Source organism: Brachycentrus maculatus, unplaced genomic scaffold (genome assembly GCF_059751285.1).
Source record: "Brachycentrus maculatus isolate JH-2025_06_01 unplaced genomic scaffold, ASM5975128v1 h1tg000087l, whole genome shotgun sequence".
Taxonomy (NCBI): Eukaryota; Metazoa; Arthropoda; class Insecta; order Trichoptera; family Brachycentridae; genus Brachycentrus; species Brachycentrus maculatus.
This window is the reverse complement of record NW_028280841.1, coordinates 899,397-920,693: the sequence shown is the minus strand read 5'-3', so window position 1 is coordinate 920,693 and position 21,297 is coordinate 899,397. Positions and strand designations below refer to the sequence as shown.

At 35.2% G+C, this 21,297-nt stretch overlaps 2 protein-coding genes across 3 annotated transcripts in view; one reads left to right on the top strand and one right to left on the bottom strand.

Annotated features, from left to right (window-relative positions):
* LOC148310798 (transient receptor potential channel pyrexia-like) overlaps nucleotides 1-11,971 on the top strand; it is a 46,577-nt gene extending 34,606 nt beyond the window's left edge. For both annotated transcript variants that reach the window (XM_088257767.1, XM_088257768.1), the window contains 5 exons: nucleotides 7,585-7,805; nucleotides 8,505-8,655; nucleotides 9,917-10,215; nucleotides 10,946-11,146; nucleotides 11,494-11,971. In XM_088257767.1, the coding sequence (XP_088113893.1) occupies nucleotides 7,585-7,805; nucleotides 8,505-8,655; nucleotides 9,917-10,215; nucleotides 10,946-11,146; nucleotides 11,494-11,883 (1,262 nt within the window). In that variant the 3' untranslated portion in view covers nucleotides 11,884-11,971. The remainder of the gene's footprint in view (nucleotides 1-7,584; nucleotides 7,806-8,504; nucleotides 8,656-9,916; nucleotides 10,216-10,945; nucleotides 11,147-11,493) is intronic.
* The window catches only part of LOC148310797 (ubiquinone biosynthesis monooxygenase COQ6, mitochondrial-like), a 66,238-nt gene extending 45,264 nt beyond the window's left edge, over nucleotides 1-20,974 (bottom strand). The window contains exons 1-3 of the mRNA XM_088257769.1: nucleotides 20,753-20,974; nucleotides 15,570-15,760; nucleotides 13,201-13,449 (exon numbers count right to left, since the gene is read on the bottom strand). Coding sequence (XP_088113895.1) covers nucleotides 13,201-13,449; nucleotides 15,570-15,760; nucleotides 20,753-20,927 — 615 coding nt within the window. The 5' untranslated portion in view covers nucleotides 20,928-20,974. The remainder of the gene's footprint in view (nucleotides 1-13,200; nucleotides 13,450-15,569; nucleotides 15,761-20,752) is intronic.
* Between the last annotated feature and the right edge of the window lie 323 nt (nucleotides 20,975-21,297).

Here is a 21,297-nt window from a genome sequence, read left to right as displayed (position 1 = left end):
AGTGAGCTATATATGGTATCGAACGTTTTGATCAATTTCACTAGTTTATTTTTGGTTGGTTGGAAAATATTGCTTTTTAGCAATAAGCCCACTAATGTACTTATTTATTTTCTGTACATGAAGTTTAAATAAATAAAGAAGATCGAATAAGGCTAGAGAATTAAAAAAACGTACTTGAATGTCAAGCAAAGGCGTAGGAGGTGCGAGAGACCAAAAAATGTTTATCCGAGGTAAATAAACTGGCGTCACTCGGCTACAGAAAAGGAAACGCAACTCAAACTACCGAGATATCTGGTTTATTGGACATAAGACCTTAAAAAGATTGACATAAGAACTAGAAACAATAACATTACAAAATTTATGTATTAATTTAAAATCAAACACAGATTTTTGAGTCTACTAAGTTGTATTTTATTAACAAAAACACATAAAAAATTATATTGTGACAATTGTGTGTTAAAACTGTCACTTAGAATTGTATAGCTACATAAGGACCGTAGTCCATTTGATCTTCACATTCGTTTGATAATGCCCTAACAAGGCGAAACAATTGTCACAATATAATTTTTTATGTGTTTTTGTTAATAAAATACAACTTAGTAGACTCAAAAATCTGTGTTTGATTTAAAATTAATACATAAATTAAAATGGAGTTCTACAAATTAAACGCCAAATCAATAAATAAAAAAAATACATTACAAAATGCCAGCTCGCTAATCCGAACATACCTATGTACATCGTACTATATGTACATCGTGCAGTGGGTTGTTCGGATTAGGAAACCGTTCGGATTACTGCGTGTTTTGAGAACAATGAGAGAAAAAAATGAAATTTCAATTCATGAAAATGCTGTTCATTTTACATTTTTAGCTAGGTATTGAATGAATTTTATTTATTGTTTCGGCATTGACTTTGTGGTAAGACATGATGAAGTTTTAAAAGAAAAACACTTGTTTTTTTACCACTTGAGTTTATTTTATGACGACTAGTTTTGGAAGCTATGCTTCCATCTGCAGGTCAAAATATTTCAGGTTCAGTTTACATTTGGACCTGAAGATGGAAGCATAGCTTCCGAAACTAGTCGTCATAAAATAAACTCATGTGTTTTTCATTTAAAATTGAATGAACTGTTTAAAAATTAATCATTTTATTTTAGCTTTAAAAATCAGATACTTTCTTTTAAACCAACGAACCTAACTGGTGTTCAATGGCTATATCACGCATTCGTCATAAAACTATCGATTCCTCAGTGCTCTGGACGACTTCTTCAGCCCAGTTGATGGCCATGATGGCCTCACTCTTTTCAAGAACGTCATAAATCAAAAAGCTTGATTTTTAAGGAGAACGTTTTTAAAGTTTTAAAATATAATACAATATATTAAAAATAAATATCAAGCCTCTAATTGAACTTTTAACTGTGCAACAGATCTTTTGAGGTGAAACCTAATTGTTTTTTCTCCATTTGAAAAATATTTAGTATATTTAAAAAAATAATTAAACAATACCTTTTCTTCAAAATGCGAAAACAACACTTTCTGTCCTGTAGCGGGTAAATATTAAGTTAAAAATATGCCGCTTTTGCTGGGATATAGTACATTTTCTGGGCATTCCGAAAACATGCATAACTGAAAATTGACAATTTTAGATTTATGACGTTCTTGAAAGAAGTGAGCGTGAGGTCAAGTCAGGAGTCGGAATAATAGGGGGGTATGTATGGAGAGTGTACCTTAGAGACGAAATAAAGAGTTCACACATTCCTTGAAGCCTGGGCGTAACAAACATTAACAGGAAGGTAGAGAAAAGACAATTGAGATGGTATGGGCACATAGGACGCAGAGAACCTGAACACATTGTGAAGCAGGCAATCGCCATGGATCTGCCTCGAAAGACATCTAGAGGAAGACCGACAAATTCGTGGATGCTGTAGAGATATAACATGATTCGATGGCATGACCTACATAGGTGACGTTGTATGTGATAGGACCTACAACCCGAGGACGAGGAGAGCTAACCCCAACAGTCTACAAAGACGATTCATTCTATGTTGGGAAATACAATGATATTTTTGAGACATCTATAATTTTGACGGTTCTGTTATTCTAGCATTTATGCTCTGTCTTTCATCCAAAAAACGTCATTTTTACAGTTTACGACATTTAGTTAACCAGGCAATAAAAATGGATCTTCCTCCTAAGTTATCTAGAGGAAGACCAAGGAATTCATGGGTGATGCAGAAAGATAACATGATTCCAAGGCATGGCCTAGGTGACGTTATCTAGGACAGAAGGACCTATAACCCGAGGACGAGGAGAGCTGACCCCAGCAGTCTATAAGGACACTAGATTATCCCTCCTGTTCCCAACACAGATTCAAATAAAAACATGTTTAATTAGCTAGAAGAAACAAAAATCCACTAAATGATCTATAAACCTTGTACATAATAAGCAAGGTAAGTAATAAATGCAATTCCCCTCTAAAAAAAAATATATATATAAGGACAATAAGCTGGGATGTTTTATTTTTGTTTCGGCATTAACTTTGTGGTAAGACATGTTACAACGATTAAAGAAAACACTTGTTTTTTACCACTTGAGTTTTATTATAGACTACATGTTTCAGAAGTTAAACTTCCATCATTCAGGTCTGTATAATAACTGTCTGTTATTATACAGACCTGAATGATGGAAGTTTAACTTCTGAAACATGTAGTCTTTAATAAAACTCAAGTGGGAAAAAACAAGTGTTTTCTTTAATCATTGCAAGCTGGGATGTAGCCAGGAAGAAGAAGATGTATGAGGAGTGCATAAATTTGGAAGATTGTTGGCCTCCATAGTGTAATGGTCAGCACGCTCGACTATCATTCTGGAGGTCCCAGGTTCGATTCCCAGGGGGGGGGGTCAAATAAATATAAGTGATTTTTTCACTCTAATATTTATTCAATATCACCCTGGGCTGGTATCTGAAGCGGAGGGCTGATCACCTTTCCTTCACGTGTTAACGATCAAGATAACACTGCGTTTATATGCAGTGCCCTATGCACCATTGGGGTGCTGATAAGGGTTTGAAGAAGAAGAAGAAGATTGTTTGCGAAGATCTAGTTATTAAATTCATGCTCAGATCCGTATTGTGAAGTAACAACTGCGTATTTAGAAATAATGTACCAGCAATCGATTATTCTAGCATATAATTATCGCAGACGTACTGAAGTTGTTAGACGAGTTTAGTTTGTATAATAAATAATAATTATATGTTTACGAGCTATTGAAGGTAACAAGAACTCATCCACAGGTTTGCTGTCTTACTTTGAGATTCAATCATGATGATGTAATTAATCATCATGATTGAATTAAAGAACATCATAGCGGTCTTGTTAGTAATTATTTTTCGGAATTTGCAAATCACATAATAGATACTAATCACTCATTTCACTCTCATAAATTAAAATTATTACACCTTGTTCCATATAAAGGCCAAATTATGAATTATCTTGAAAATTTAGAAATCCAAAAAAACCTAAAATTGTTTCAAAATTCTTCACCTTTGCTTTCCATTTTTCCTTTGTTTTCAAACTCCGCCCCTTGACTAACCCCTTCCCCTTACTTTCCCCTCTCCTTATTTATAGAACAATTTTATATTTTATATTTTAGTTATTATACAGACCTGAATGATGGAAGTTTAACTTCTGAAACATGTAGTCTATAATAAAACTCAAGTGGTAAAAAACAAGTGTTTTCTTTAATCATTGTATGATGTAATCAAATAATGATTGTAAAATCAATACATTCGTCAGATATCGTTTTCCACATGTAACTTCCATAGATATAATCCATGTTGAAATAAAAACATCTTTAGGCGGATATTCCATTGCCCTCAACACGGTTATGTTTTTATTTTTATTTTTTTTATTTCTTTAATTAGCTTATATTAAATAACTACCTAACTAACTAACCATCACGCCGCTTCCCCGCAGGGGTAGAGAATAGATCGCCACACCACTCTCTCCTTGCAAACATTCTTCGCCTCTTCCACGTTCATGCATCTCCTCATACATACCCGCCGATTGTAACGACTCCTAACCTGACCACTTTCAAGTATTTGGCATACCTGATCGTGCCATGTTTTTCTCGGTCTTTCTCTGCTTCTTTTCCCACTAACATTCGCCCCATAAATCCGTTTTACCGTTCTTTCCTCACTCATTCGTTCCACATGTCCAAACCATCTCAAGACACCTTTCTTAATTTTATCGATAATGCTTATCTCAGCTTTGCATTCCTTCCTTATTTCACTATTCGCACATCTATCATACATTGTTTTGTCGCACATTCTTCTGAGATATCGCATTTTGACTGAATTCAGTCTACTTTCATCCTTCTTTTGCCAACTCCATGTTTCACTTCCATACATTAGAGTTGGAACCAGGACTCTGTTGTGCACTGCCAGTTTAGCTTCCGCTGATAGGTTTTTATTTGCTATAACTGATTTCAGTGCACCATTCACTTTGTTCCCAGCATTCACTCTCCTTTCTATGTCTTTATCAATCTTTCCATCCCTAGAAAACACTATTATTTACACTTAATTTACATCATATATATGTAATAAAATAACTAGGTACCTACCTATACATTTTATTAAGTACTTACAAAAAGTACCTACATAAAACAGTTCTACCACCAGATGCCGCATGCGTCGCTCAGTATAAAACAAAAGACTTCCGATAATATTATTAACTGTCAGAATCAGATAGATAGATAGATAGATAGATATAAAAATTATTATAAAGATAAATTAAGAATAAACTTTAATTATAAACTTTAATTACAAAGCAACACATTGTTTATTTTATTATTATACACCCACTTTACATATTATTTACACTTAATTTTCAAAAGGAAAATATTACCACGTTATAAAACGACAATTTTGTTAATATGGAAATGGATTATGAAACATTACATGTATTAAAACAATTACTACAATATGTTCGGAGTGAGAGAGAAAAATTAGAAGATGATCAAAGAAAACGATTAAAAGATAATCAAAGAAGACGTGGAAATCTAAGAACTAGTGATAAAATTAAAGATAAAAGTCCATGTAAGATTTGTGAAAATTTAAATAAGGGAACTCGATATCACTCTGAAGCAACGTGCTGGTTTAAAACAAAGGAGGATGATAAGATTAATAATAAAAATGAAGATTTACAAATTACACAGAAACAGTGCTTGAAGAATGAAAATAAAAATAATGTGAAAAAAATTTCTACAAAATATAAAATAAAATATACTCCAGAAAAGAAGAATTTCGAAGCAGATTGTGTGGGCAGGAATCCAGTATTAGAATCGGAGGAAAATGCAAATGAACAATTAAAAGTTGTAAATTTGGTTAAATTAGAAGATATTTCAAAAGATCAGAATAAAAATGAAGACATACAAATAACACAGAAACAGTGCTTGAAAAATGAAAATAAAAATAAAGTAGAAAAAACTTCTACGAAAGATAAAATAAAATATTCTCCAGGAAAGAAGAATTTAGAAGTAGATTGTCTAAGCAGGAATCCAGTTTTAGAATCGAATGAAAATGCAGATGAACAATTAAAAGTTGTACATTTGGTTATATTAGAAGATACTTTAAGAGATCTGAATAAAAATGAAGGAATTCAAAAGAAAAAAACAAATGGATTGAAAAAAACTGTGTCTTCTTTAAAAGGGTCAAGAAAAAAAAAATACAAAAAAAAGAAAGAAAGAAAAAAGAACGAAAAAAAAAGAAAAAAAAAAAAAAAAAAAACTTTATCATATCACTAAACTTATACCAGTCCCTTCACTACAAGAAGATGATCCGGAGGACGAGTGAAAATTTTACTATGAATTTTCATCCCCAAGGGGGGAGATGTAATAAAATAACTAGGTACCTACCTATACATTTTATTAAGTACTTACAAAAAGTACCTACATAAAACAGTTCTACCACCAGATGCCGCATGCGTCGCTCAGTATAAAACAAAAGACTTCCGATAATATTATTAACTGTCAGAATCAGATAGATAGATAGATAGATAGATATAAAAATTATTATAAAGATAAATTAAGAATAAACTTTAATTATAAACTTTAATTACAAAGCAACACATTGTTTATTTTATTATTATACACCCACTTTACATATTATTTACACTTAATTTTCAAAAGGAAAATATTACCACGTTATATATATATTTACATCTTCTTACAGTAAACAATACATTTGTTTTTAAATTCTTTCAGAATCTTTTCATTCTTTATACATTCAGGCATCTCATCATACATTTTCAAATCCTTACACATTAAACAATTTTGTGACTTGGTTTTTATTCAACAATGGCAGTCTTATTTTGTCCTTATTTCTAGTAATATGTTCATGAAAATTTTTGTTTAACTATTTTATCTTTAAAATATTTGGGTAATTTATCGTTTGAAAATTTATATATAAAGATCAGCATATTTAATTTTAGTCTATTTTTTATAGATAACCAGTTGAGTTCTTCTCTCATTTTTTCTATAGTATTATATCTATTTGTCTTGAGCACCATTCTCATCGCTTTATTTTATATAATTTCCAATTTATTTAAATTTCCTTCATTTGCCAAAACTAAAATTGTTGAGCAGTAATCTATATCGCTCACTCCTTTCAAGAACGTCATAAATCAAAAATTGACAATTTTCAGTTGTGCATGTTTTCGGAATGCCCAGATAATGTACTATATCCCAGCAAAAGAGGCATATTTTTAACTTAATATTTACCCGATACAGGGCAGAAAGTATTGTTTTTGCATTTTGAATAAAAGGTATTATTTAATTATTTTTTTAAAAACACTTAATATTTTTCGAATGTAGAATAAACCTTCAGGTTTTACCTAAAAAGATCTGTTGCATTTTAAAAAGTTTAATAAGTGGCTTGGTAATTTTTTAAATACATTGCATTATATTTTTAAACTTTAAAAACGTTCTCCTGAAAAATCAAGTTTTTTTATTTATGACGTTCTTGAAAGGAGTGAGCGACATGTTACAATGCTTTCCGCATCATTTTCAAACACTGTGATGATGAAAAGGATGCAGAATGCATCGAAACACGTGTCACAATAGATTTTAAGAAATAGTGGTATTTATCAAGTGAAATTAAATTAAAAACGGATAGATATTACTATGAAGTGACTGCCGAATCAATTAATGAAATTTTAATTTTATTATAAACCAAAATTATCACTTCAGGTTGTTCCTGTATTATTAACATTTATTATGTGTCTGATCTATGTCATTCGTACGTTTTAGACCTATCATAGATCTTAGATCTATCATATTTCAGTAATGAATTTTTTGTTTAAAACACTGTTTTTATATTGAAAAAATATATTTTTCTGTGAAAGAAATATGTAGTGTTGAAAAGAAAAGAATTAGATAGTATATGTATGAAGTGATTCCAACAACAAAAAAAAATAATATTTGGACATACCGAAAATGTTAATTCACTAAGATTTTTGTGTATATCGAAGCCTTTGTTGCGTTGTCCAGTGACAATTTGGACAGCTTTGAAGGGTTGACTGATATTTTGCAGGTGTTTATCTGCGCGACTGTCCGCCGGAAACTCGAGATTCGTTTGTGAAAGAATGCCAAGTCCCGCTGATAGTCAAGGTGGTCGGGTACTTCCTGATCGCGCTGAGCTTCCTGCTCGTGGTCCGGGAGCTGTTCCAAGTGCTGCACAACCCGATGGCCTACATCAAGCAGGGAGAAAACTGGCTCCAGTGGCTGGTCATCATCAGCGTCTTCATGTGCGCGGTGAGTCTTGGCCAATATTCAATCTTTTTCATTCTTCTCTCCCTCAAAATACCCTTCAAGGATATTCTGGTAAAAATGTTGGGGCTTATGAACCCAGGACTACTGGCAATTTGCTGACGAAAGAAGTCAGTTTCAATATAAAACCAGTCTTCTTCTTTCCTCCGTCTTACTCCTCATTACTAAGATTGTGACCCCTGTCAAGGCAATGACTTTTCTCCAGTTATCCCTCAAGTGCGCTGCTGTCTTAACTTGATCGGTCCATCGTGTGGGGCATCTTTCTCTTCCTTTCTTCCCCTCCAGACTACCAATCACACTTGACCACTCCCAAGTATTTGAAATACTTGATCATGCCAAGTTTTCCTCTTTGTTTGCTCCTATTACCAACTATATTCTATATTATATAAGCTTCATAAATTTGCTTTACATTCTCATTCGATTCACCTGCCCAAACCATCTCAACACACCTTTCTTAATTTTATCGATAATGCTTATCTCAGCCTTGCATTCTTTCCTTATATCACCATTAGAACGTCTATCATACATGGTTTTGCTGCACTGAGAGATCGTTTCGACTGAATTCAGTCTACTTTCACCCTTCTTTTTTATCTTATTAACTTTATTCTTATCCCAAATTATTTTGCTAGTTGGGAGAGTAGGATAAGCAGAACTCCAGAAGTGATGTCGAAGATGATGTTTCAGGTTCCAGGCGAGGAAGATGACATCAAGATGGACCTGTCAACTTGGCAACATCACGCGGCTGCGATAGGGATATTCCTGGCTTGGGTGGAGCTGATGCTGATCGTGGGAAGGTTTCCCATGTTTGGGCTTTACGTCCAAATGTTTGCGACAGGTAACATTCTACAATGGGCTAGGTATTATAAGATCTTTAAAAAAAAGGCTTTTAAATTCTCCCGTGTAAAAATAATTTCTTTTACCACATCTTACGATTGCGATGTCATTGTTATGATTCCGCGGTTCTATGCTACTTCTCTACTAAAAAGCCGTTTCTCTGCAGAGATAAGCAAAGAGGATGAAACGCCACATTTGTCTGTCCTGACACTCTTGTTTTAATTTTGACTCGGCCAGATTTCAGGTTCACTTCTGTCCGCCTCCATAGTGCAATGTTCAGCACTCTCGGTTACCGTTCTGGAGGTCCCGGGTTCGATTCCAAGGGAAGGGATCAAATAAATATAAGTGATTTTTTCACTCTAATATTCATTCAGTATTACCTTGGACTGGTATCTGAAGCGGAGGGCTGATCACCTTTCCTTTATGTGTCAACGATCAAGATAACACTGCGTTTATATGATGCAGTGCCCTATGCACCATTGGGGTGTGGATAAGGGTTTGAAGAAGATTTCAGGTTGCGATTGATTTAGTTGTGCCAAGTCTTTCTTGGTCTTTCTCGTTCTATTGTACCATTCAATTTGCAATATATATACATTTTAATATATATTTTAAATTTTTTGTTATCCATTCGTACCACATGTCTATCTGAAAGAGCTTTTCCTAATTTTTTTAACTATCCCTAACTCATATTACTTTATAATTTCTTCAAAGCTTTCATCTAATGAATCTAATGAGATGAAGGTATTGAAGAAATAATTAAATTTAAGAACAATGTCTGTCGATGGTCGCTTCTCGTTGGTAGGGACAAGGTGGAAACATACTTAATTTGAATCCTGGCTTAATATTGTGATTATTTTATTGTACGACCTTTCTATTGTAAATTGTTATTGTATCTTGTAAGGCATAAATTGCAAAATTAAAAAAAAAAAAATTTGTATTAACATGTAAGTATTTCGGCTCAACACAGGCTATGCCTAAAGAGCCGTAATACATACAATTAATAAAATGTAAAAAAAATGCATCTAAGTACCTAAAAATAAATAAATAAAATAAATTAGATTCTAATGTCTTCATAATGTCTTCTTCTAATGTCTCTTTATTTGTAATTCTGTCATACATCGATTTTCCCACACATTTGCATCATCAAATCCTTCTTTGGCTTCAAATTTAGCTCCAAGATTGTCAAAACCTCATTGATGGCAAATTAAACAGCATTGGAAGACCTTTTAATTCATTCTTCGTACGCTTGTTTTGTCCACCAGTTTCAGTGAATTTCTCCAAGTTCTTGATGGCCTACTCCTGCCTCCTGATAGCCTTCGCGTTCTCCTTCGGCGTGCTGTTCGCAAACTTCAAGCCGTTCTTCAACATCTTCCTCAGCTTCCTGAAGACGATAGTCATGATGTCCGGAGAGGTGGAGTACGAAGACCTGTTCTATCCCGACGACGATAAACAGGAAATACTCTATCCGGGAACGGCCCACGCTCTGTTCATCACCTTTGTGCTATTGGTCACCATCATCCTGACCAACCTGCTCGTGGGTCTGGCTGTCAGCGATATCCAGGTGAGATTTATATGCTGGTTCTCTGATCAGGTATAGTAGTAGATGAGTCATTTGGCAGATTCATACAAACTAGTCGAAACATCCATTAAGTGTGAATATTTATTTTACTTGGTTAATACCACATTTTCTTTTAAAAAATTGTGACACGTCATTTTTAAACACCGTATGTGAAGCTAAATCTAAACGTTTCCGCTTCTTCTTCCAGGCTTCATCCCAACTTATTGTCTTTGTAGATTGTTGGGGTAGCTCTCCTCATCCTCAGGTTGTAGGTCATTCTATCATGGACACCATCACCTAGACCATGCCTTTGTATCAAGTTTATTTTTCTGTAGCGTCTATTAATTTTTTGATCTTCCTCTAGATGTCTTTCGAGGAAGATCCATGGCGACTGCCTGGTTCACAAAATCTTCTTTAGCCTTTTTCTTGTGTCCAGTATTGAACAAAGGCCTCCCTTTTGGACTTCCACAGTTGTTTGTTGGACGCGAGTCTCTTCCAGTGCAGGCCTGCCACTTTCCTAACGGCATCGGACCATCTTGTCTGGGGTCTAATCACTGTTCTAGGCCTCCAATCAAGCACTTTTTTTGTCCATTTATCTTCAGACATACATGCCACATGACCTGCCCAGTTCCACTTTTGTTTTACAATTTAAGCCACATCTTGGTCTTTTCTCTTATCTTTGTCCACCATCGTTGTATGACTCTCTCCCTCAGACCTTTTGTGTATATTGCAGGCCTTGCAAGAGAGCGCAGGGTTGGACAGGCTAGTCAGACAGGCCGGGGAGGTGGCTCGCATGGAGAGCCTGCTGTTCAGCCCCCTGCTGCGCTGGATGCCCCTCAGGGTCCTGGCGCTCCTCCACAAGGGGGCACTGCTGCTGTCCGAGCCATACCGCTGGGCGCTGGTCATCAGACCCAACGATCCCAGGGAAAACAGAGTGAGTAACAAACATTCTTCTTCCTGTTTTTGCATTAATACCTAAACACATTCACTGGTAGCATCTATAGATGAGTTGAGATTTTGACTAGCAGAGACCTCTTTAAAAAACATTATCAAAGCTTCTCTTATATGTAAAATAATTCGGGAAGAAGCTTACATACATTTCTAATAGAGGTCTCTGCTAATAAAAAACTTAACGATAGATGCTGCCGAGAATCATATGTGAAAGAAGGTGTCAATTGAAGGATATATTGTGGGTGTACTGGCAAAAAACATTACCTCGAAAATATGCAATTTTACGCTTATACGGTTTTTCAAATAATTTTTGATGATCATTCTTTGCAGATACCGCGAAGCTTGATCACAAACATATACAAATTAGTCGCAAGCAGGAAAGAGCAGGCAAAAGCGGCAACGAGGAACCTCAAATGCTATCAGGGAACGCCCAACATATCGGATCGCAACACGACCATCAAGCTGCGCCACCAGTCCACCCTCCGGAACCACAACTCCAGCCTGCGGCCGAGGACCACCTCCGACGTGTCCAGCATCGGGCCCAGAATGTTCAAGACCACTTCCATCAAGAGGGAACCAGACGGGGCGAGTCTGGCCAGCCAAATCACAGAGCTCTGTGAGAAGATGGCGCAGTTCCAGAAATCGGTGGATGCTAGAATGGCGTCGCTCGAAGACGCCCTTCAGAGTATAAACAAAAATGACACACAACCGACCCCGTGAATGGACTTTAACCGAGAACTAATTTACATGTTGATTATTTTGTATTGATATTTGTAAGAAAATAAGAAATTAAAAAAATATATATACATATACACCAGTGCATAATTGATTGATTCCATATTATTCTTCTATTTGGAGATCGAATTCATGTACCTATGGCTCCTTATGTCATTGCAACCTGTATAGATCTATTACAGTCAAACAGCTATACGCTAAAACAATCCTTACATACACATTTAAAAATTACTCACAAAAATAAAAATAAATCACTTCCCAGCTATCCACGTCTACCCAAAGATATTATGAGTAATTCAAAATAAAGCTCTACAACCTGTTTTCATTGACCATACATTAAATAACGGAACTAAATATTTAAAAAAAACACCATTAATTATAAGGTGTTATAAGTTATTTATTCTTTTGGCATTCACTTTGCAGTTAGATATGATTAAACTGTAAATAAAACACTAGTTTTTACCACAGGATTATATTGTTATAGCTAGTTTCAGAAGCTACAGATGTTTCTTTGAATATAAACTAGTTTATATTGTGGTTTCTAGTTGAATACCACTTTAATTTATCAGAAGGGAAGCAAGATGAAAGCGGATTACTTTTAACACAAATTTATTCAGTTCTATCGAATTACAATCAAGAAAATACTTAAGAATAATCGCGTGATTCTAATATGAGAACAGTTGAAATACGTGTCGATCTGAGGAGGAGCGGCGACGAAGTGTAACGGGCTCGCTTCCGTTCGTTGCGGGCTTTGTGTAGGGAGCTCGCTATTTCACTCGATTTGAGTTGCCATAGTCGATGTGTGGGTTGCCACAATATTTAAACCCGTAGATGGAAGCGTCTGTAGCTTCCAAAACTAGTCGTAACAATATAATACTCAAGTGGTAAAAAACAAGCGTTTTATTTAAAATTTAAGGTGGTATAAGTATATACAAATAGATTGTGTCATTTGGCCATGTCGTCTATGGTCACATGACTCATGATAGACAAATAACTATAGCATATAGGAAGACCGAGCAAATCTTGGCATGATCAAGTATTATAAATACTTTGGCGTGGTCAGGCCAGGAGTCGGAATAATAATAATAGTACGTGATAAGATGCACTAATGTGGAAGAGGCGAAGATTTTTTGCAAAGACACATTGGTATGGTGTCCAATTCTTTCTTCATACCCTAGCAACGAAGCGGCGTGATGGATAACTAAATAGTTAATATTTAAAAAGATCTGTAGCTTTTTTTTGGCTAGAAATCACGGATCAACAAATCAAGAGTTGAGATATTAAAATTTTGAGCTGACTTACCAAAAGGTTGCAGGAATAAAGCTTGCCGTCCTCCATCTTTACAATGGGTTTCCCGCCTTCGCTGCCGGGAAGAGCATAGTCGGCTATTTTCGCACCGTGGACTACGGTGACCGGATTCGGATTATCGGGAGATGATAGTTCGGTATTGACAGCGTGTAGGAGTACATCATTCTCCACAATGTAGGCGACATCTCCCTCTAGGTTGTCCTTGTTGAAGGTGATCATGGCATCGGAGCTGGCGTCCCAAATCTATGGACCCACCCAAAATATTAAGTTGGAAAAAGAAGCAGAGGAAGACCGAGGAAAACTTGGCACAATCAGGTATGTCAAATACTTGAAAGCGGCCGGGTCAGGAGTCGTAATAATCATCAGGTATGTATGAGGAGATGCATGAATGTAGAAGAGGCGAAGAATGTTTGCAAAGACAGAGTGGCGTGATGGTTAGTTAAATATTAATTGACATACCCAAAATATTGATTGATTACGCTGTTTGCGGGAAATGCTTAAAAGAGGCTTTTACATACTGTTGGTGGAGAGCGAGAGACGCTTATAAGCGTTCTATTTGCTTACTTTTGGTAGAGCGCGAGATACGCCAAAAAAATTATACAGATGAGAATTAGGTTTGCAGTTACTTTTGATTAGTATACTGAGGGTCGGGCGGCAGACTGTCTGAGTATAATTAGGGTCGGGGTTGATGAAAAACTGGCCGACAATAATGAGTTGATAGTTTGGGGGATGTGCTTAGAGGAGAGAAGTACTATCTATTGCACCTAATCATAAAAGGCACAATAGAAGGTCTACGAAGTGTGGGCAGAAGGCAGATCTCCTGGCTCTGGTACATACGAGATTGGATCAGGGCCGTCGAGGGGCTGTTTAGAGCTGCCCGAGACAAGGACAATTACTCTCAAGTGAAACATACTGTGACTAGAGAGCGGAAGATGCTTATAAGTGTTCTTTTTGCTTTTTTTATTATTATTATTATTTTTATTTATATACATTTATCTAAATCACAATTTATATATATTTAGAGTATTTTTTTTTGCAGAGACCCACCAAGCCACCTTGTGTGTCTTGTCGGTGGAATTCTTTTTTAATTTTTTTTATAACCCTTATCCGCACCTAATGGTGCATAGGGCACTGTATCAAATTGACGCAGTGTTATCTTGATCATTACTTACATGAAGGCAAGGTGATCACTCTTGCGCTTCAGGAACCAGTCCAGGGTAATATTAAATAAATATTACAGTGTTAAATCACTAATATTTATTTTCACCTCCCCCCCTGGGAATCGAACCCGGGACCTCCAGCACGGTAGCTAAACACGCTGACCATTACACCACGGAGGCGGACTCTTTTTTAATACATTTTTTACTGTTTTTAACGATTTTAACCTAATATACACAAAAAAAAGAAAAAAATTAAGAATATAAACATTTTACAATTTTCATAAAATTAACTCTTGATCATTTACCCATTCCTTTATTTTGCCTTTGTTCCATATTTTATTTCGACCTCTAACATCCGTCGGCGACAAATTAAAAATGTTCAGGACGACATATTGCAGTGTTGGACTCCCATATTTATGGTTAATTCTTGGGACTATCAAATCTTTGTTGTGTGTAAATCGTGTATCATGGTTGTGTTCTAAAAGATTGCAGTGTTCAACTCCCATAATTATTGTTAATTTTTACTTATTTATTTTTTTACAAAAATGTTAATAAAATTAGTATATAACCACTCACCGAGATTTTTACGTCTACCGGTTTCGAGACGTACCCGTCTCTTCGTCAGGACAATCACTAACACAGCATGCAAACAATACTACCCTTCACCACCATAGCACCATTTACACACTCAAAACTACACAAATTGTCTAACACATGCGATTTTTGGTCGACCCGAAGACCAACATGCACTATAGTTTTCAATACAGACATGCGTTACGAGCCGAGGTTAAACGTACATTAAAATTAGACTAGGAATCGAATCTAGTTATATACTTGTAGGATGAGAGGAGTGGGGGGGGTTCGAATTGGATATTGACGAATCGTGTTTAATCGATGTCGAATCAAACAATGGACTATATGTAAAATTATTATTAACTATATGTTAATTCTTGGAAACTTACTTACTTTTGGTAGAGCACGAGAGACGCCAAAAAAACATTGTACAGATTGAAATTTGGTTAGCTGTTACTTGTGATTAGTATATAAACCCAAATATACTGTTTGGGGCAGGGGTTGATGGAAAACCGCTTGCCAACAATGTGTTAATCAACAGCGGTATTTACCAAGTAAAAGTTAAATAATAAATGGATAGATATCACTACAAAGTGACTGCCAAATTGATTAATAATAATTATCACAAACCTGCATGTGTTTGACTGGTTGATACCTCATATCTTCAATATGTTTCCATGCTCCGATAGATTTCATTAACTTCTTGGTGTTGTGGTTAATAGCTGATACTCGGTTGCTGTGCTGCTCCTTCAACGTGAACTTCTGCTCTGGACTTCCTTCGAGGAGCAATATACGCTGCGACGACAGTTTGGGGTTCTTTGCTAAAATAAACAAAAAAAATAAATTATCAAATCTAGGCGATTCAGTTGGCTTGGCCATGTACTCCGCATGCCTCCTGAGAGCCGCCATCAAGCTTGCCTCTTTTACAAGGCATCAGGTTCGCGCCGCCCAGGATGACCACTGCTGACAATTCGTCGGCAGTTCTCGTCAGAACTTCGGGATGCGGATCTGACTTGGGAGGATGCAAGGGAGCTGGCAGCCGACAGAAAAGCCTAGAGACAGTTTGTGGACTTCATATGCTCCACCTAGGGAGCGGATATGGTTTAATTAATTTTAATTAAATCAAATCAAATACAAATATAGTGAAACCTCTATCGTTTTTAAAGGGACCTGTTGATATTATTTATTTATTTTTCAAAACATATTACATACATAAGTCATACATATAATATTCCCGATGAATAATTTCTATTTCTCATTTTGGGACATGGGATTAAGATTAACAAGACTGGAACACAAATAATAAAGTGACATTTTTTTTTTTTAATAACCAAAGCTAATACACGGCAAAATATAAAAACAATAAACAGGTATAATAAATAGGCATAAGAAGCATATTTAAAAGAAATAAATGAGAAAAAAATAAGGTAAAAAAGCATATTTAAAATAAACAAATGAGAATAAACTATGAATGCGGGATTACGAGGTCAATACACAAGGAGATAAGATCAAATAAAGATACTGTCCTCCTAATCTGCAAAACCAAGTTAAATTTTTAAGAAGAATACAGTTATATTTATTTATTTATTTAAACTTCATGTACAGAAAATAAAAAGTACATTGGCGGGCTTATTGCTAAAAAGCAATATCTTCCAACCGACCAAAGACGGACTAGTGATATTGATCAAAACGTTTGATACCATATATAGCCGTTTGCAATCAGAGGGTAGATAGTACTTGAACATTTAAAAAACATAAATTACAAATTGACATTTAAAAAAAACATAAATTAACAAAAGACGATAATAAGGAGGGCAAAGGAAGAAGGGAGTTTAGGAAGGAGGTAGAGGGAGGAGGTTTGATCGACAGTTAGGATTCTAATGACAGATAGTAATGTCTCAGACGTTTTTAAAAGTTAATACATATTATTGTCTGATGTAATAGATTTTATCAAAAAACTAAAAAACAATTATTAACAATTAGGTAGAATCAGGTAGCAAGTTTAAGAAAGAGAGGAGGGGTCAGGGGAGGAGGAGATGGACAGTTAGGGTTATAGACGTAAATAATGTATATATTAAAAAAATACAAAACTGAACAGAACCTAACCAACTTCAGATCTCTTCTGCTGTATCCGCCAACCTTAGGTAACACAAGCTTTCGATAGTCTGTATCCCATATGTTGGGATATCGTCATCAAATGTTGTTACAATTTTGTTGTATTGAGAAAATTTAAATGAATGTAAAAAAACAGACAAAATATATCAAATGGTGTTAGAGAAACGATCGATGCGATCTATTTATGAAATGAATTCGGGGTAGAAGAAATAAACGACACATCCGGGAAAACGATTATTCAAGGAACGTTAGAGTTTTCTACACTCTTGCGTTGTTCTCTTCATTGCATTATCTATCAGAGGAAGCTAAACTGGCAGTACACAATGGAGTTCTGGTTCCAACCCTTATGTATGGAAGCGAAGCATGGAGTTGGCAAAAGAAGGATGAAAGCAGACTGAACGCAGTCGAAATGCGATCCCTCAGACGAATGTGTGGCAAAACGATGTTTGATAAATGTTCGAATGATGAAATAAGGAAAGAATGTAAGGCTGAGACAAGCATTATCGATAAAATTAAGAAAGGTGTGTTGAGATGGTTTGGACATGTGGAGCGTATGAGTGAAGAAAGAACGGATAAACAAATTTATGAGGCGAATGTAGTTGGAAAAAGAAGCAGAGGACGACCGACGAAAACTTGGCACAATCAGGTATGTCAAATACTTGAAAGCGGCCGGGTCAGGAGTCGTAATAATCGTCGGGTATGTATGAGGAGATGCATGAATGTAGAAGAGGCAAAGAATGTTTGCAAAGACAGAGTGGTGTGGCGTTCGATTTTCTCTGCCTACCCCTGCGGAGAAGCGGCGTGATGGTTGGTTTAGTTTTTTTAGAGTTTTCATTGTTTAGCGTTGATTGCACTACATTCTTTTCGGTAGAAAAGGAAATATTTCTTTAAATGTAAACATCGGAAATGATCGCCTGGAGCAATGTGACGACGTATTTGGGTTTAGTAGTAGACTCCCAGCTCTCATGGTCGGAACACATTAAAAGAAAAATTGTCCCGATAACAGGAGTATTATATCGATTGCAGGGTACTCTCTCTTTATCGATGCTCCGATCAATTTTTTTTGCCATGATACATTCCCACCTGTCATACCTTTGCTGTATCTGGGGTTTCACAACTAAGAAGAGAATTTCCGAAATACAAGTTATACAAAATAGAGCTATTAGATTTAATTTCGTATATTTGGGTAGAATGTTTTCTAGGGATGGAAAGATTGATAAAGACATAGAAAGGAGAGTGAATGCTGGGAACAAAGTGAATGGTGCACTGAAATCAGTTATAGCAAATAAAAACCTATCAGCAGAAGCTAAACTGGCAGTGCACAACGGAGTCCTGGTTCCAACTCTAATGTATGGAAGTGAAACATGGAGTTGGCAAAAGAAAGATGAAAGTAAACTGAATGCAGTCGAAATGCGATCTCTCAGAAGAATGTGCGACAAAACGATGTATGATAGATGTGCAAATAGTGAAATAAGGAAGGAATGCAAAGCTGAGATAAGCATTATCGATAAAATTAAGAAAGATGGTTTGGACATGTAGAACGAATGAGTGAGGAAAGAACGGTAAAACAAATTTATGAGGCGAATGTAAGTGGAAAAAAGAGCAGAGGAATACCGAGAAAAACATGGCACGATCGGGTATGCCAAATACTTGAAAGTGGTCAGGTTAGGAGTTGTAACAATCGGCGGGTATGTATGAGGAGATGCAGGAACGTGGAAGAGGCGAAGAATGTTTGCAAAGACAGAGTGGTGTGGCGTTCTATTCTCTTTGCCTACCTCTGCGGCAAAGCGGCGTGATGGTTAGTTAGTTAGTTAGTTAGAGCTATTAGAAATATATTTCGTCTACCGTACTCTCTCTAACCCCTTATCCGCACCCCAATGGTGCATAGGGCACTGCATTATATAAACGCAGTGTTATCTTGATCGTAAACACACGAAGGAAAGGTGATCAGCCCTCCGCTTCAGGTACCAGTCCAGGGTAATATTGAATAAATATTAGAGTGAAAAAATCACTTAAATTTATTTGACCCCCCTGGGAATCGAACCCGGGACCTCCAGAACGGTAGCCGAGCGTGCTGACCATTACACCACAAAGGCGGTAACTACCGTACTACGGTTACTACCGTACACCACTCATGTAAAAGACATTTATTTGAGCACTAACATAATACCTTTTGACATTCTACCAACTTATGAGATTACAAATACAATGCTTCAAATAATGTTTAAAACGACTCACAGCAACACCATACCCATTTTTAACAAAGAAATTCATAATCATAATACACGAGGACATAACAAAATACATGTGGAGCCGATAAACATTACTAAATTTGGAGTAAGGTCCTTAAAATATATTGCCTGTACCCAAATTAACCAGCTGCGTGACATATCGCTCACTCCTTTCAAGAACGTCATAAATCAAAATTTGACAATTTTCAGCTATGCATATTTTTGGAATGCCCAGAAAATGTACTATATCCCAGCGAAAGCGGCATATTTTTAACTTAATATTTACCCGCTACAGGGCAGAAAGTGTTGTTTTTGCATTTTGAAGAAAAGGTATTGTTTATTTTTTTTTTTAAATATAATAAATATTTTTCAAATGGAGAAAAAACCTTCAGGTTTTGCCAAAAAAGTTCTGTTGCACAGTAAAAAGTTCAATAAGTGGCTTGATATTTATTTTTAATATATTGTATTATATGTTTAAACTTTAAAAACGTTCTCCTGAAAAATCAAGTATTTTGATTTATGACGTTCTTGAAAGGAGTGAGCGATATACAAAATAGAACCCATTCGGGGATCCAAAATAAATGATATAAAAAAATACTTTGTGAAAAGATAAATATGATTTTATTGCACGTTTAACCTCGGCTCGTAACGCGTGTCTGTATTGAAAACTATAGTGCATGTTGGTCTTCGGGTCGACCAAAAATCGCATGTGTTAGACATTTTGTGTAGTTTTGAGTGTGTAAATGGTGCTATGGTGGTGAAGGGTAGTATTGTTTGCATGCTGTGTTAGTGATTGTCCTGACGAAGAGACGGGTACGTCTCGAAACCGGTAGACGTAAAAATCTCGGCGAGTGGTTATATACTAATTTTATTAACATTTTTGTAAAAAAAATTAAATAAGTAAAAATGACTAACCACAAAGTAAATGCTTTTAATATTAATAATATTGAGAATATTATAAATATGTAGTGATTGGTCATATTTTGTCATTTTATTTTTACCTTATGTTTTATATATTTTTTCTTTTGTTATATTTTCTCATTTGTTTATTTTAAATATGCTTCTCACCTTATGTTTTTCTAATTTATTTATTTTAAAAATGCTTCTTATGCCTATTTATTATACCTGTTTATTGTTTTTTATATTTTGCCACGTATTAGTTTTGGTTATTTAAAAAAAAAAACATTTTTGTAACTTTATTATTTGTGTTCCAGTCTTGTTGACCTTGATCCCATGTCCCAGAATAAGAAATAGAAATTACTCATCGGGAATCTTATATGTATATATGACTTATGTATGTAATATGTTTTGAAAAAATAAATTAAGATTCTTGCGATTGCAGTTCTAATTCATGAGATTATCGAAAACCGTGATAGTTATAATTAGATCTATAGTTTTAGTTTATAAAACAATACGTTATTACGTTAAAACAATTTTTATAGCTTGTGATAAAAATAAGAATCTAACCTAAATTACACGCTAGTGTGCATCCCACCATTCCGCCGCCGGCGATGATAATATCGTAATGATTTTCTTTATCGACATTCCCACTTTGTGTAGAAGAAAGAAATCTCTTTGAAACATTATTTAAAACAAAACAATTTCGGCAAAGAGAGCGTAAATATAACGAATTTCGGATCATTTTGACAGCTGCGTCAATTCACAAATGTCACTTGATAATTTTGTTTTGGAAGGTGTTTATAATTATCTTACGATCATCTGATGACTCGAAGAGATACTCGTATATTTTATATTTACATGATTTTGTATCTATTAAAAGCCGATTAAATTTCGCAATATGCAACAGGTTTTAAAATATATTACGAGTTTAACAGGTTTTTTTTTTAAATTTCTATTTATTTCAGTCTTGAAGAATGTTAGATTTGATTTCGTAATCTTCTTTCCGAATTCCTAGTATTAAGTTTAGATATGTCAATACAAATAATAATGGTTTACGAAAATAACATTAAAAAAATATAGGGTTATTTGATATCCTCGTAAATATGATGTAA